The sequence below is a fragment of the Leptidea sinapis genome, chromosome 17 (genome assembly GCF_905404315.1).
Source record: "Leptidea sinapis chromosome 17, ilLepSina1.1, whole genome shotgun sequence".
Taxonomy (NCBI): Eukaryota; Metazoa; Arthropoda; class Insecta; order Lepidoptera; family Pieridae; genus Leptidea; species Leptidea sinapis.
Window position 1 is genome coordinate 8,747,747 of NC_066281.1, and position 15,942 is coordinate 8,763,688.

Here is a 15,942-nt window from a genome sequence, read left to right on the forward strand (position 1 = left end):
GGACAAGACGAGTAGGACGTTCAGCTGATGGTAACTAATACGCCTTGCCCATTACAATGCAGTGCCGCTCAGTTTTCTTGAAAAACCCCCAAAATTCTGCTCTACAACTGTGCTCGTCACCTTGAGACATAAGATGCTAAGTCTCATTTGCCCAGTAATTTCACTAGCTGCGGCGCCCTTCAGACCGAAACACATTAATGCTTACACAGTACTGCTTCATGACAGAAATAGGCGCCGTTGTGATACCCATAATCTAGCCGGCATCCTGTGCAAAGGAGTCTCTCACGGGTAAAATATATAAGGATATGTTTGTTGGCTATGGGGTGAAGATGATGGTTTGAACCGATTTGAGAGGTGACCCAAGGTCTGGCACGTGCCTCTGTCAGATAATTTTGTGAACCGTTGATTCTCATCACGAAGTCTCCGGTTCGATCCTCACCCGACCTCACATACCAACAAACCGTGTTCTCGGTTTTCGTATTCATATTTATCTTCTACGTTTATTCGACATCTTATAAAATCAGTATCGCTTTTATGATACCTCTATTGGCACAATAATGTATGCTCGTTTGTCCACCTCTTAGATAAAAAAATATCAGATGCATTAAATATATTGTCAGTGCATTTATGATAATCTAATATACGTTCATATAAAAATTGTCACCTTTTTGATCTTAATAGTCATTTTCATTATTATATTAGAAATAAGGGATTGCTTGTAACCAATTCTAGGCTTCATAAAATACATAATAGCTTTAAGGGTAAATGTATGAACTTTTATAATAAAGTCCCAGCCACTGTTTAAGCATTACCTATAAATAAAATGTTTCATAAAAAAAATGGCTCTGTCGTAAGTAAATCCTACTATTCCACAGCTGAATATCTAAGTGATCGGACAGCCTAGGACTAGATTATGATTATTTTATAGCAATAGCAATGAGAGTACAATATTGTATTATTATTACATATAGTTACAATATTTTATTTAAAAGAGCGCAAAAAAATAATGCTGGGAGAGTTTCTTGCACCGCTTCAACTCTCTCAGAGCGCCATTTGTTTCCGAAGCAGTAGTAGTGTCTAGTATATTAGAATTCTAAAGGAATCAATTTTGAGAAAATAAATGCCTGTTTTATGCCTTTTCATAAGTTTAAGGGAATTATATGCGTACTCTTGACTTACTTGTACTTTGTGGTCTAAATCCTACTTTTGAGTGACACACATTTCTTCGAGTCGACCTGACGAATACAATGAGTCATTTTAATTGGAAAACCCTCATTGAAGACTGGGCATCTCTATTTTGTAATTGATAAGAGGTCAGGCAGCCTTAAGCTTAGCGTTGTATCAACGCAGATGTATCGGTTTGTTCGTAGGACACGCACGCACCGATATTTCTGTTAAACATTTTTAAGTGGATCATAGAGTAGTTATGAACTAAATACAGATTTGTTTACATTGTTGTACGCGGCCAACGGTTTAAATTTGGCAAACCGCAATTGATCGACGTTTTAAAATACAAATGTAAATCGATTATCTCAGTGTCTGGTTATAAATTTAAGTGTGAAGTCATGGGTGCGGTGAAAAGTAAAATTGAGAGATGTTGCAACACGAAGTGTGGATGCTGTGGTTTGAGATATGCTGATTCATATGATCTCAAAGACTTGCCTCGCCCACCGCGGCTGGATATATCCAACGGTATGTCAAGGTTATTTTCCAACTTTATTTACATGTATAATAGCAAGCCTTCTTGGGCTGATGTCAATGTCATTTTCTATCTTAATTTACATGCATAGCAGCAATGCCTTCTTGGGCTTAGACTTGTGATCTCAATGTCAGATACAAAGACATATTTGAAAGGTTCTATGGAAGATATTTGTGCTGATTTTTCTCATTATTTTATTATTGTTATTGAACCAACAGCACACAAAAATTAAACTAACTACAAGAATATTACGCGATGGCCGACTGCCAATTACAGGTACACACTATTTATGGTACAACATTTAATGCTCTAATTAAACTATGTATAAATCAAAATAAAAAATTTAACTTATAAATATAAAGATTTCGTGTGTATGAGTGTATGCATGTATGTGTGTATGAGTGTATGTGCGTATGTCTTTAGTCGTTATCAACTCCTCGATGACAGTATACTTAAAATGATTTCCTTTTTGAAAGAGTTTTTAGTATGGACGAATATATCTGTTGTTAAGAAATGTTTATTATAGCAACTAAGAGTACGGCAGACCACCAAATTCTGGGCATAAATAGAGTGAGTAAATATGGATTTGTTACATTGAGATTTTGGAATACAAATATAAATAATGGATGTGCGATATTGTATACAGAGATTAAACATATTACATATACTTTAAATAAACAAACATATTTTAAACGAAGCATGTGTGCGTTGTTATTCATAAGTTAAAACAGATATTTACTTTATAACATTCGTGTAAGATTCCATGAATTAATTTAACATTTTAAATAGACAAAAATCTTTAAATAAGCTTCTTTTTAAAGGAATAAAATGCGTGTTATTGTATCTGTATTTTTCGAATAGGTTTTTTTTGCGTATAAGTTACATTTTTAATAATATTTTATTTAACCTGACGTTTATTCACCTTTGCAGACCACGTTTTCAGAGGGACTGCTGTTGACAGGAGTCGAGATAGTATTTGTCATAGTTGTGAAGTTTAGCGCCATTTATTGCCTCGGAGGTGTGTGACTGTGACATAAAGATTGCTGACGGTTTGACACTGTCAGTAAATCATGCCAAAAATGTAACTTACGCAAAATCTAATGTAAAAATATAGTTACAACACGAGCATACATCCATAAAAAAGTATTTTATTTAAATGTTTAACACTCGCGTTAATCAAAGAAATTACTATAGACAAAAATGACTTTTAATTTTTATATATATTTTTATAACATAAAAGTAAAAGTTTAATATCGAGTGTGGCACCTTCTTGCTAAAATGACAGCTTGTATTCGTCCTGTCATGTATCGATACTATTCTTAATAATTATTGTTTCTTGTGGAATAAGCTCCCACTGCGCAGTAAGTAATTACATTCCTTAGCTCCCTGATGTTTTGCGGAGCGGGCTGCACCGATCTTCCTCTTCGTTTTAGAACATCCCAAATGTGCCAATTCAAAAGACAAATCTCTACGTCTTTAATATACGCTTCCACATCGCCAGAACGGTGAGCGCGAGCGTTATCATCCATAAAAATCAAATTTTCTCCAAAAAGCGTTAATGCGGATTGTACGTAAGGAATTAGGACCTCTTGTATATACCGATGTGCATTCAAAGTGCCCTACGGTCCATTACTCGCTGCCCAAAACATAACTGAGCCTCCACCATAAAGGGTTATTTCTTTAGAACAAATTTCTGCGAAACGTTCCCCTTGCCTTCGCAGTACTCGCTGACGTCAGTGCTCACCATATACTGATATTCTGGCTTCATCCGAGAATAATACTCTACCCCAGTCCTCTTGAGTCCACGTCGCACAATTTCGAGCGAAGCTAAGTCTATGCTCGCGGTGTAATGTAGGGGCAAGGCCCTGGTCGAAGACTAAATATTATATTAGCAGCGAGAAGCCTCCTCTTGAAAGTCCATAAACTAGTTTGCACACTTTTCACCTCCTCTAGAGTCTTTTTGAGGTGGACATAGTTGTCATTATGAAGTTTAGCGCCATTTATTTCCTCGGAGGTGGTATTTGCTGTACACAGATGACAAATACTGTCTTTGACTCATTTTAGCTGCAGTCCCGCTGAAAACGAGATCTGGAAAGGTCTTAAAAGGTTAACTAAAATAAAAAAGTAACTTTTACGCAACATCTAATGTAAAAACAGTTACATTTACACATGTTTTAATCCTTTAAAAGTGTTTTGTTTAATTAGTAAAACTCTCGTTAATCATAGAAAATAGTATGTAGAATTTATTATAATTTATTCTAATATTACTCAGAGCTATAGAGTTATGTATTAGCACTCGCACAGCTTTGAAGGATTTCTAAATAACTGGACGCATACATCCATGTTTCAAAGCCTTGAAGTCTATTTCGAACATTATTGTTAGTTGCCGAGGCAAATAAACTGAATGAATCAAAGTTGACTATATTCATAAAGACTTATTGAACTAACCGCGTCGTGGTCGTTTCCTTGCCTGTTATATGGTCGAGGGAAGCGATCGCTGGTCCATGTGTCATGGTTGTGAACAGGAGCTGCGTGTGGTGGCTGGATGATCTTGTAATCGGTAACTCTGCCACATGGTATTCATTTTAATACCTACAGTCACCATTTGGTATTTATATACCGCCTGTTTTCATTTTTTTTACTTACGTAGAACGAAAAACTTGGAGTAGTTCTGGAGGGCTATTACCAAAATCGAAATCCGAAGTTTCGGTCCGAAACGAAAGAACGACGAACTTCGAATTAAGTCCTATTTATTTATTTAATTCAGAGACATCTCCATGTATATTAGTATTACCAACGTGCTTCCATTTCGTATCGAAACCATAGATATAACCATAAAAAGTGAAGTTGTAGTTACGATCATAATAACGTTCAACAACGAAAAAGTAAATGTCAAATGAATTTGGGAATAAGGTAAACGAAAGACAAAATGTCTAATAGCGAACTTCGTATCAAATTTCGGATCCGAAACACTTTCGTAATAGGAAAATGTACGATCTGTCAACCGAAACTTCGTATTTCGATTTTCGTAATAGGGCTCCAGTTGGCAGCTGTTACTAAAACTTAAGCAGGTACTTTTGGAGGCGATTCTTGTTCATGATGATCGCAAGCTCTCGTCAAGATCTATCTATTGTGAACTTACTGATATTGCTATTCAAATTCAAATTCAAATTCAAATATTTTTATTCAAAATAGGATTTAAAATCACTTATTGAACATCAAAAACTACCACCCATTCGAAAGAGACTGCCTCAGACCTGAGAAGAATGGGCGCAAGAAACTCAGCGGGCTTTTTTTTGGATTACAATATGATATCGTACAATAAACATTTATAATTAAAGAGCCTGAGGGTGTTCGCTTTATTCCCAGTCCGTGGTGTCATTAAGGAAATCGTTTATGCTATAATAACCTTTCCCATACAAACGTTTTTTAACAATTATTTTAAATTTCGTAACACATTTGTTTTGTACATTTTCTGCGATCATATTGTAGAAGCATATACATCGCCCAACAAAAGACTTACTAACTCGACCCAACCGAGTAGTAGGCATAACAAGTTTATGTTTGTTCCTCGTGTTAACATTATGAATGTCACAGAGATTCTAGAGATTTATATTTTCTATTCTATTATATTTATAACTTTTTTACGTAGCGTACGGGTTATGTCAGTAAATAATCACCGCCACCCTTCTTTAGTCACACCAGAGGAATCCCAAGTGCGTTGACAGCGTTTTACGATAGTATACTCTCCTATTTTGGAAAGTAAGAACCATGTCGTATCGTCCTGGACATACTCAAGGAAGCACATTCCTTAGTTTGATTGAACGTGTCAACATTTCATTGGAAAACGCACTGTAGTGCACTGCACATCACATTTATCAGTGGGAGGCTCCTTTGCACAGGATGCCGGCTAGATTATGGATACCACAACGGAGCCTATTTCTGCAGCAATATTTAAGCATTATTGTGTTTCGGTCTGAAGGGCGCCGTAGCTAGTGAAATTACTGGGAAAACGAGACTTAACATCTTGTTTTGTAGTGCCGATCTGAATGTTTGGGATAATCAAGAATCCCGAGCGACAATATACCGGGAACTTAAAAGAATGAAGGTGTCCCTGATAGTGAACACATGAAATAAAAATGAGTTGAAATATATCTTTATTGTACACCACAAAAAAATTAAATATGACATGAATTTTTTCGACGAAACAATAATGTACATCTGCAGTTGAAGGAAGTATTTTGTTTTAAGGACTATTTCCTTCTATGTTCAAACTATTTCTAGCGCGAAATAAAAGAAAACATTTTAACTAACTGGTCAGCTTTAAAAATAGTTTTTCTACAACTGATTAAAAAGCTTCTAACCAATCCGAATACAATATCTAATGACTCATAAACGTCAATGTTGAGTCATTTCACATACAATATATTTTAGTAGAGCTTTTGAAGAACAAAAAAAAACTTTTATTTGTTCCATTATAATGTATTTTACGACTCCATTGTAGTGGTTACATGCTTTACAGTGTTCTCAAATATTTAAACCTTGAGTTTCATTTATAAACCGACTTATATACGAGAGAAGTCATAACTTTAATGGCTATAAAACGAATTTATGATGTTGATCTTCGAAGGTATATTAAAACTTTGATATATCCTTACTACTGCGACAGCTGCGAAAACGTCGACAAAATTGAGGTGGATAGTTAACCTCTATTTTCAGCAATGCATGCACACTAACACAAAGTGATTTAAAAATCGCGAGTATATGACGTAGACTGTCACGCACACTAAACTAATAAATCTGGCCTGTTTTCATCAGTTGTCTCGCAGCAAAGGACTCTATCTAGATTCTAGAAGAATAAAATATCTAAGTATTCTCAAATTAGATTTTTTGTCTGTATGAACTTTTTTTTAATATTTCTATTTTATTTCTATTTTATTTCTATTTATTGTTTTATTTACGTAATTAAGGTAATAGGAATAACGAAAAATATGTGAATATTTTAAAATTAATGTTTTATCAAAACATAAGTTATGTTTGCCACGTATACCATTACACTATTTTTTTTTTATGGAATAGGAGGACAAACGAACGTACGGGTCACCTGGTGTTAAGTGATCACCGCCGCTCACATTCTCTTGCAACACCAGAGGAATCACAAGAGCGTTGCCGGCCCTTAAGGAAGGTGTACGCGCTTTTTTTTGAAGGTACCCATGTCGTATTGTCCCGGAAACACCGCACAAGGAAGCTCATTCCATAGCTTTGTAGTACGAGGGAGAAAGCTCCTTGAAAACCGCACTTTAGAGGACCGCCACACATCCAGATGGTGGGGATGAAATCCTAACTTGTGGCGTGTCGTGCGAAGGTGGAATTCGGCGGCAGGAATATATTTGCCTGGTCATATTACTTTTCAATCATCAACTCCCAAGCGCCGAAAATACTTATACAGGATTTCCCAAAACGTAACGATAACCTGGCGAGGTTGAATTCTGAATAGGGAGAAAGGTCCTCTTAAGATAACCCAGTAGAAATATCAGTGTTCTACACACAGTAACAACCATTGAAAATTAAAAAAATATACTTCACGGTACTGTGGCTACAGTTTTGAATTGTTTGTAAGTTTTAATACTGTTGCGGCCTCGAAAGTAAAGCAAGTAAGAAGTCAAACTACTTGTTGAGAAATCAAACAAAACAAAAACAAATGCCTTTGAAAGAAAAATAAGTAAATATCATCGCTAAATGTGCTTTAATAGTTATTTATGCAACTGTTGTGTAATAAGGGGTATTAAAACACGAATGTGGATTTATCTCACGAGGCGAAGCCGAGTGTGATAATAGTATCACATGAGTGTTTTAATACCTAATTATCAACAGTTGCATACAAGACTTTATCTACACAAAGAATATGAATCCTCTAGAAGATTCTGGAACAGTTAGCTTACTGCTAACATTAAAACACCAGTCCTAGTAGTAACCTAATATCATTCGTTACTGATTTTATACAAATAAAATAAGTATTAATGAAACAATTACTTATTTTAGAAGTAATTTACATTTTGTATAGTGCAATAATTAAAATTCACTCGAATATAATGTTCTTTTGCAGCGTTTAAAATGAATCGCTCATTTTTTGTAAACAAAACAATAAAAAAATCGAAGAAAAATGGCGGGGATTCGAATAACCTACTTTTTTTTTTACGGCGCGCGACGTTCTGGGAGTGTGGAGCGCGCGTAAACGAATATTTTCCTATTTTGAAATTCATACAGATACCACGCATCGAGCAATAAGAATGTGGCTGTATGTTGAAACTCTTTGCGCATGAAGGGATAAAAAAAAACATAAGAGTGTTGTTATGAAATTCAGTACAACATTACAACACTCTTTTGGGTGATGTAATGGTTATTAGAACATTGGATGTTTTAATGTTGGCAGTAAGCTAACTGTTTCAGAATCTTTAATAGAGGATTTCAAGCATGGGTGTAAATAAAGGTACTTATAATGCCTAAACTTTGACTATTTGTACAAAAAAAATACTATTAATAATAAAGATAGTCGACTTTAAGAATATGCTAAAATATTGAATATCTACTATAACGTCAAATTCATATGCAGGGTGTATATTAAATTATATAAGTATTTCATTAAACTTTTGATTATAGTAACATAAAATCAGCATATTGCTAATAAGCAATTATAGTACCTATTTATTTTATAAACATAAATTATTGCAGTTGGGAGACAGATAATCTTAAATTGAAGTCATCAAATGCTATTAAACACAAAAGAAAATATATAACATAATCAAACAATGCGGTTATCTGGAGGGCAAAGCCAAATTGGCTTCGAAGAAGCTGGGCGTCATAAATAGAGCACGGCAATACTTCAAGCCGGCCCACATACAAGCGATGTACAAAGCGCAGGTCTGAATATGGAGTATTGCTGTCATCTCCGGTCTGGCGCACCCCAGTATCAGCTCGATTCATTTGACCATATGTACCGCAGAGCAGCTCGAAATATCGGGGATCCAGTGCTCTGTGAACGGCTAGATCACTTGGCGTTGCGCGTCGCTTCATTGTGTGTCTTCTACCGCATTTATCAGAGAGATCCGAAGAGCTGATTGACCTGATAATGAAGAACGATGAAATTCCTTGTGCAGTGTTTCCATGGCGATACCACATGGGTACCTTAAAATAAAGCGCGTAAATTTTTCTAAAAGAGTGGCAACGCTCCTGTGTTCCCTCTAGTATTGCAATAGAATGTAGGCGGCGATGATCACTTAGCTGGGTATTTAGCTGGGTGTGATTAAACAAGAACTTTTGCATTGGGATGTCTAGCAAATAACTTCAAAAACAAATTCTAAGTTTGCACTCAGCTAAGTTTTACGTAAGTAAAGTCTGAGCAAAGTTCGCTTTATAGCTATCGACATCGTCTCATCAGCCCCATATTTTTCGCCATCTGAAGTCCATGAAATTTTATCTCACTATTTGCTGGTTTGCATTTTTCATTTCAGCAAGGACATATAGCAATCATAGTAGGAAAAGTAAGGTTATTTCAACCAATGTATTCAGTTTCGGAATGTATGGAGGAGTTTAAATGTCGAGGTTACCTATTCATCACTGAACAATTCTGACACATTTAATGATTAATACTCTTAATAATCCTACTGAATATTATAAACGCGAAAGTTTGTATGGATTATGATGAAACTTTACAATTATATAGCTACACATCAGAATAACACACTGCCTATCTGATATATAAAATTTTCATGTCGCGGTGTTTGTAGTTAAACTCCTTCGAAACGGCTTGACCGGATGAACTTTTGAGTGCATATTGGAAAGGTCTGAGAATCGGACAACATCTATTTTTCATCCCCCTAAATGTTAAGGGTGGTCCACGCCAATTTTTTTTTTTACATTTTTTTTTAAATTTGTTTGATTAGTCAGCATTAACTTCAAATTTTCACCCATCTACGATCAACAGTTAGTTACTTTTGTATCGCGATTTTAATATCGGCAATACAACGTTTGCTGGGTCAGCTAGTAGTTTATAAAAATATTTTATTTTATTTTTTTATATTATTATAATTGGAAAACAAACAGCTAAAAACAAGTTTTCACAGATTTTTACTAGCTAATTACAAAATTAATATTACTAGATTAATATAAATAAATTGATGATAAGAAAATCTAATCTAGCGACATGGTTAGTAAGTTTAGTTAGTTTATATAAGAATTGCGATACTAGTATATATATAGATATATATAAATTTAATACATAAACGGACGTGCATCTAGATCCACATACGTGTTAATAAAGACTATAATGTGTATTATCCAAAATATAACAATAAATGACTAGTAACTACGAAAAAAGTCTGCCATCTGCGAGCTATTCTGGCGTGCTCAAAAACCGTTGGAGTTACACGTATATACTGGAAATGTTTATCTTAAATAGTCCTACAAAAAAGCCCGCGACAACATATCGTCTATCTTTTATATAAGAACAAAAAAAAATTTAAAAAGAAGAAAAAAAAATTCAAAATATAAGAAATAAATATTATGACTGTTCATTGTCAGTATATTTATGGAAATTTAATATACGTTCACAAAAATCGTCACCTGTTTGCTCTTAATAGTGATTTTCATTATTATAACACTAGAAATAAGCGATTGCTTGTAACTAATTGTAGTAGGCTTCATAAGATACATAATAGCTCTAAGGGTAAATGTATACACTTCTATAATAAAGTCCCAGCCACTGTTCAGGCATTATCTATAAATAAATTTAAATGTTTTATAAAAAAATGGCAAACTCTGGCACCAGACTGCGAGTTAACATGAGTCAACATCTCCTGAGGATGCCTCGTGTAGAGGCGAAACAGTGTAGAATTGTTTGAAGACAACTTTTGGCGGAATTAACACTCAAAACATTTTGATACTCTTTTTGTTAATTGGACGTAGTTTCCGAAAAACGTTCCAAGCCACAAAATCACGTTTTAAGTAATTCGTGTTAAAAGTTTTATAAATATTAGTGTATTCCATACATGTGGGTTGGGCTACAAAGTCAATATGTCATTTAAAGTTTGACAGTAGGGCTGCCATTTTTTTCAGTCCGTTAATATGAATCACGTGACCAGTTTTGTGTTATTAACTCAATTTCGTCATGATTGTGTCTTGGAACGTTTTTCTGGAATTATGTCCAATTATGAGTAAGTAACCAAAAGTTATTAATTATCTTCCGGCTGATGACGATGATTATGATGAAGCAAAAGTTTCTCGCAGTACCTAGGTACCTACAGTAGGAGATACACACTCACGTATTAATAAGAAAGTAAGAATTCTTCAACAATACTGCGATATAATGGAATTATATGAATACCGTTCGGAAGCAAGTTATTGACGTAGAACCTGAATATAATAGATACTTGATATAAAGACACTTTGTTTAAATAAAACGATGACATAATAGTGACAATATGTGAGTTAGAGTTAAAATAGCCAATAATAATATTGTATCTCAATGATCAAATAGTTTCTTTAAAATTAAACGGCAAAATCGTGATCCTTAGGTTTATAATAAAGCAAATAGTATGATGTATTCATTAATTATTATTTATGTAGTCAATAAATCTAAAATTTTATCTTCTCTTTTGTGCGTATATTTAACAGTATAAATGCAAGTTGTATGTATATATATGTATATCCTATAGTATGATAATTTATTGCCATTTATCAAGTTAAAAACAAAGTCTTCAACACCTTAAGGTTACCTGGAAGAGATCGCCGAATAGCGATAAGGTCGCATAATTGTGCTACCATAACTTTTATGTACAAATTTTATCATTTTCATTCTCTAGTGCAATAAAGTGTTCTCATTCATTCATACCTACTCTATGTCTTCTCCACTCATAAATCTTTGGCAAGAAAATCTTATATGTAGCCAGCGAGTTGTACAGTAAGCAATACCAACGAAGAGCGGCTCGAATCATCGACGATCAAGTCATCTCCAATCGGCTTGATTCTCTAGCATTGCGTAGAGATGTGGGTTCTCTCTGCATCTTCTACCGCATTTATCACGGGGAGTGCTCAGAGGAGCTGTTCGGGTTGATTCCAGCGGCCGAATTCCACCATCGGACATTACGTGCAAAGTACCATCCACATCACGTAGACGTCTGGCATTCCACAACCACGCGTTTTGTTCGAAATTTCTTGCCTCGCACAGCCACTTTGTGGAATCAACTACCGGCAGCGGTCTTCCCGAACAGATACGACTTAGGGACCTTCAAGAAAAAAGCATACTCCCACCTTAAAGGCCGGCAACGCGTTTCTTGACACACCTGTTGTTGCGGATGTCCACGGGCGGTTGCCTCACCTCTGCCCATCCCGTGAGCCTCTTGCCCGTTTGCCCCCTCTCATATAAAAATAAAATACCATTAGAAAAGCATATATAATAAAAACTTAAGACCATTACTTGATACCGACCAAATGTAGTGTATATTGACAGTCTGTCAGTCAGTTTCTTGATTTATGTATTGATATTCCAAGTAAATAAGTAATGTTAATTTTCCAAAACGGGACTCTTATTACGATCTGCTTATGGGAATATTCACACATGATCGCAGCTTAAGTATTTGAGATCTTTAACTGATTATATCATTTTTTTCTTAAAGGAAACAATATTATAAAAAGTGAGTATTATTACTGAATCTTAGTATATACATTGTTGAGAATACGTTTTAGAAGACGACAATATAGAGTATTATGCATATAAAAAGCATGTTAATTGTAAAATGGAATTTAATAATTAAGAAGAGATATGTTATAGATATAACAACAACAATTATACATAATCCAGTAATAATTTCAAGTTTTTCAATTATTAACAAAACATCATATTAAAGATTGAATGTAGCTTGAAACTAAACTAACAGATCAATCCTTTAAAAAATAGGTGATTGACCTTGATTTGCAAAAAATTATGAATTGATGCTAAAGTTATTCGAATTAAACCGCTACGGATTGATGTATGTATACCCAAATGACACAGTAGGCGTTCGCATAAATCAAGGCAAACCAGCTTCCTACATCGTAAATACAAATAAATGCAAGTTCCAGTGTACTGTTCGAGAACATGAGTATTGTAATGGTATTTATGCGTATCGGAATAATCTTACTTATTGAATGATTTATTAAAATATAAAGATTATATTAACCAATTAAGTAATTTTCAAAATGTCCTAATAATATGTCATGCGACATACGTGTTGACATTAATGATATTTTGATTAAAAAAGCAATTAGCAACCAGTAAATTGGATGTGTTTATTGAGGCAAACAACCGCCAAGATACGAATTACAGTAATGAATATTTTTTCACTTTTTTTTAATTTTCTTTACCTCTTTCTTGGTTCATTGCATGTTTTTCCGTGACTGGGTTTGATGCTTTCGAGACGAGTAGACGACCTATTCCGCGTAGCTGTGGTATAACAACTATGATTCCTCTGACATGACGCTTATGGTGTTTTTTGTGACTTATCTAGGGCTTTTGATTACGTCTAGCATTAGACGTGACCCAGCAAACTATACCAATACTGAATCCGTGGTATCGCTATGAATTTTATAACATCCTGCCTATGTGATAGAATTCACAAAGTTGATACCAACTAGGTAAATTATCATCTAGGTCACTTGTGACAATGGGGTGCCACAGGGCTCAATATTAGAGCCATTCCTGGTTCTTATCTATATTAATGTTCTAAATTGTAGAAAATAGATACTAAAAAAGAAAATAATCATAAAATAGTACTGTTTACAGAGGAAACTTTTTTGGTCTTTAAAGTTAGACTAAGACTTAAAGTATTTGTTGACGATGTAAGCTGTGCTCTTTCTAAAGCTGTCCATAGGTTTAGCGTAAACCATTTATTATTGGATGCGAGAGAGGTAAAAACATTTGTAAAAATTTAAGATGAGAATGTAGAGGTAGCCCGAGAAACTGTGCTACTGGGTATAACACTAAAATAATAAGCTTACTCAATCCGACAACGTCATAAGTTGTCGGATTGAGTAAGTTTTGCGTTACATAATATATACAGGGTGTCCCGTAATCAGTGGACCAACGGGATACCCGTGATAGGGGTGGTCATCATCTATCGAAAACACCAAATTTTACTGTTCTAGGGCCAGTAGTTCAAAAGATATGATTTTTTAAGCATTATTTTGAAAATTCTACCCTTATCAACACAAAAGTTGAAAAAAAATATTTTTTATTTTTATTTTGCCCTGTTTCTTAACTTAAGGTGGCTGAGGAAACATGTGTCTTCACAATTAAATCCATTTTTGTGAATAAATATTGCCAAATTAAAAATTAAAAACCAAAACATGCGCAAATATCAAATAACTAAATTTGCAACGTGATGTTTGAAGCAAGCTAGTGCAAAAAAAATGTATGACAGCCTTGCGGACCATTATTTAAAAAACATCTGCAGTTCATACTGATTCCAAAAAGGTATAATTAATCATTATTGTGAAACAATAAAAGACAATAATTATTTTAAATCAACATTAGATAGCAATTTCTTGGCGGAATTTACAATAAAACAAAAGTAAATAGTTAGAATTTTTTTATTTATTTCTTATAATAAATGTTCGAAATGTCTTCCTCTTACTCTAAGGCATAGCCGGCATCTTCTTATAAAATTTCTTTTTAAACTTTTTAACGCCCTTTCATTATTTTTGACTTTTTCACTCACCACATTCAGTTTTTGTCTTAGCTGTCTTTCGTTATCGTTAACGGTTTCATATACGGATTCTTTAAAATATCCCCATAAAAAATAATCCAATGGATTAAGATCAGGTGATCGAGCTGGCCATGGGATTGTACCTCCTCGTCCAATCCACCTACTTGGGTAAGACTCGTTTAAATATTCCCTCACTTGTCTGCAATAATGAGCGGGTGCGCCATCATGCTGTAACCACATCCTCTCACATACCTCCTGTGGTACATTTGCTAATAAATTACTTAAGTCATTTCTTAAAAATTGCAAGTACCGAGCACCATTAAGCCTCGGTGGGAGCTCAAATGGACCAATAAGTTTACCATCTAAGATTCCAGCCCACAAATTGACTCCAAACTGGTGCTGGAATCTATCTTCTCGTACAATACGTGGATTCACAACAGCCCATTCATGTAAATTATGAATGTTAAACACTCCAACTCTTTTAAAACACGATTCATCGCTCCATAATATTGAATTGAAAAATAGTGGATCTTGTCGGCATCGGCGAAGCATCTCTGCACAAAAATCTATCCTCCGTTGATAATCAGCAGGTAATAGTGCCTGCACTCGTTGAATATGATAAGGGTATAAACTGTTTCTTTTTAAAATGCGATGTACTGTTGTTTTTGCTATACCAGTACGTCTTGAAATACGACGAACACTCGTAGAAGGTTCTTCTGTCACTTCGGCCAGTATTTGAAGTTCATCGACTCTTCTAGGTCTTCCCACGTTGTTTGCAGCTCCGGGAATTCTGCCTTCTAAATACGCGTTATTTACACGGAGAAAAATTCGATGATCCGGATAGCGGTCGCGATTAGGATAGCGCTCACGATACGTACGGGCTGCTTGCCGAGCGTTTGCATTACACAGACCGTAAATAAAATACATCTCAGCATATTCACGAGGAGTATAGGTATTAGGCATTTTATAAAATCCGGGCAAACAGTATCCAAATCACAAAGACAAACAAGGTCCAATTCAAGCGTCAGTCACCAAAAAAAAGAGTCGTAATGGTAGCGAAGTAAAAAACACGTGTGCAGCTACGAGCTATGAGCAAGTCTCTGATGAAACTAAGAATAATTTGAAAAATTAGGGTGTGGGGATCATAGGCGTCGGCCAATAGGACCCCGTAAACGAAAAAGGTACCTGAGCGAGAAAGAGATAGCATATTGTGTTATCTCTCTCTCGATAACAAAATAATTCTCAGAATAGATAGCGCTTAAATGTTTCTCGCAATTGGAGTCTAAAATTGGTTATTAAGTTATTTTTTTTGTAAAATGTAATATTGTTATACCTTTTTGGAATCAGTATGAACTGCAGATGTTTTTTAAATAATGGTCCGCAAGGCTGTCATACATTTTTTTTGCACTAGCTTGCTTCAAACATCACGTTGCAAATTTAGTTATTTGATATTTGCGCATGTTTTGGTTTTTAATTTTTAATTTGGCAATATTTATTCACAAA

General features: G+C 34.8%; 1 protein-coding gene across 1 annotated transcript in view; it reads left to right on the top strand.

Moving 5' to 3' along the window:
* Positions 1 to 1,360: 1,360 nt before the first annotated feature.
* LOC126968910 (annulin) overlaps positions 1,361 to 15,942 on the top strand; it is a 47,319-nt gene continuing 32,737 nt past the window's right edge. Inside the window, exon 1 of the mRNA XM_050814103.1 lies at positions 1,361 to 1,692. Coding sequence (XP_050670060.1) covers positions 1,566 to 1,692 — 127 coding nt within the window. The 5' untranslated portion in view covers positions 1,361 to 1,565. The remainder of the gene's footprint in view (positions 1,693 to 15,942) is intronic.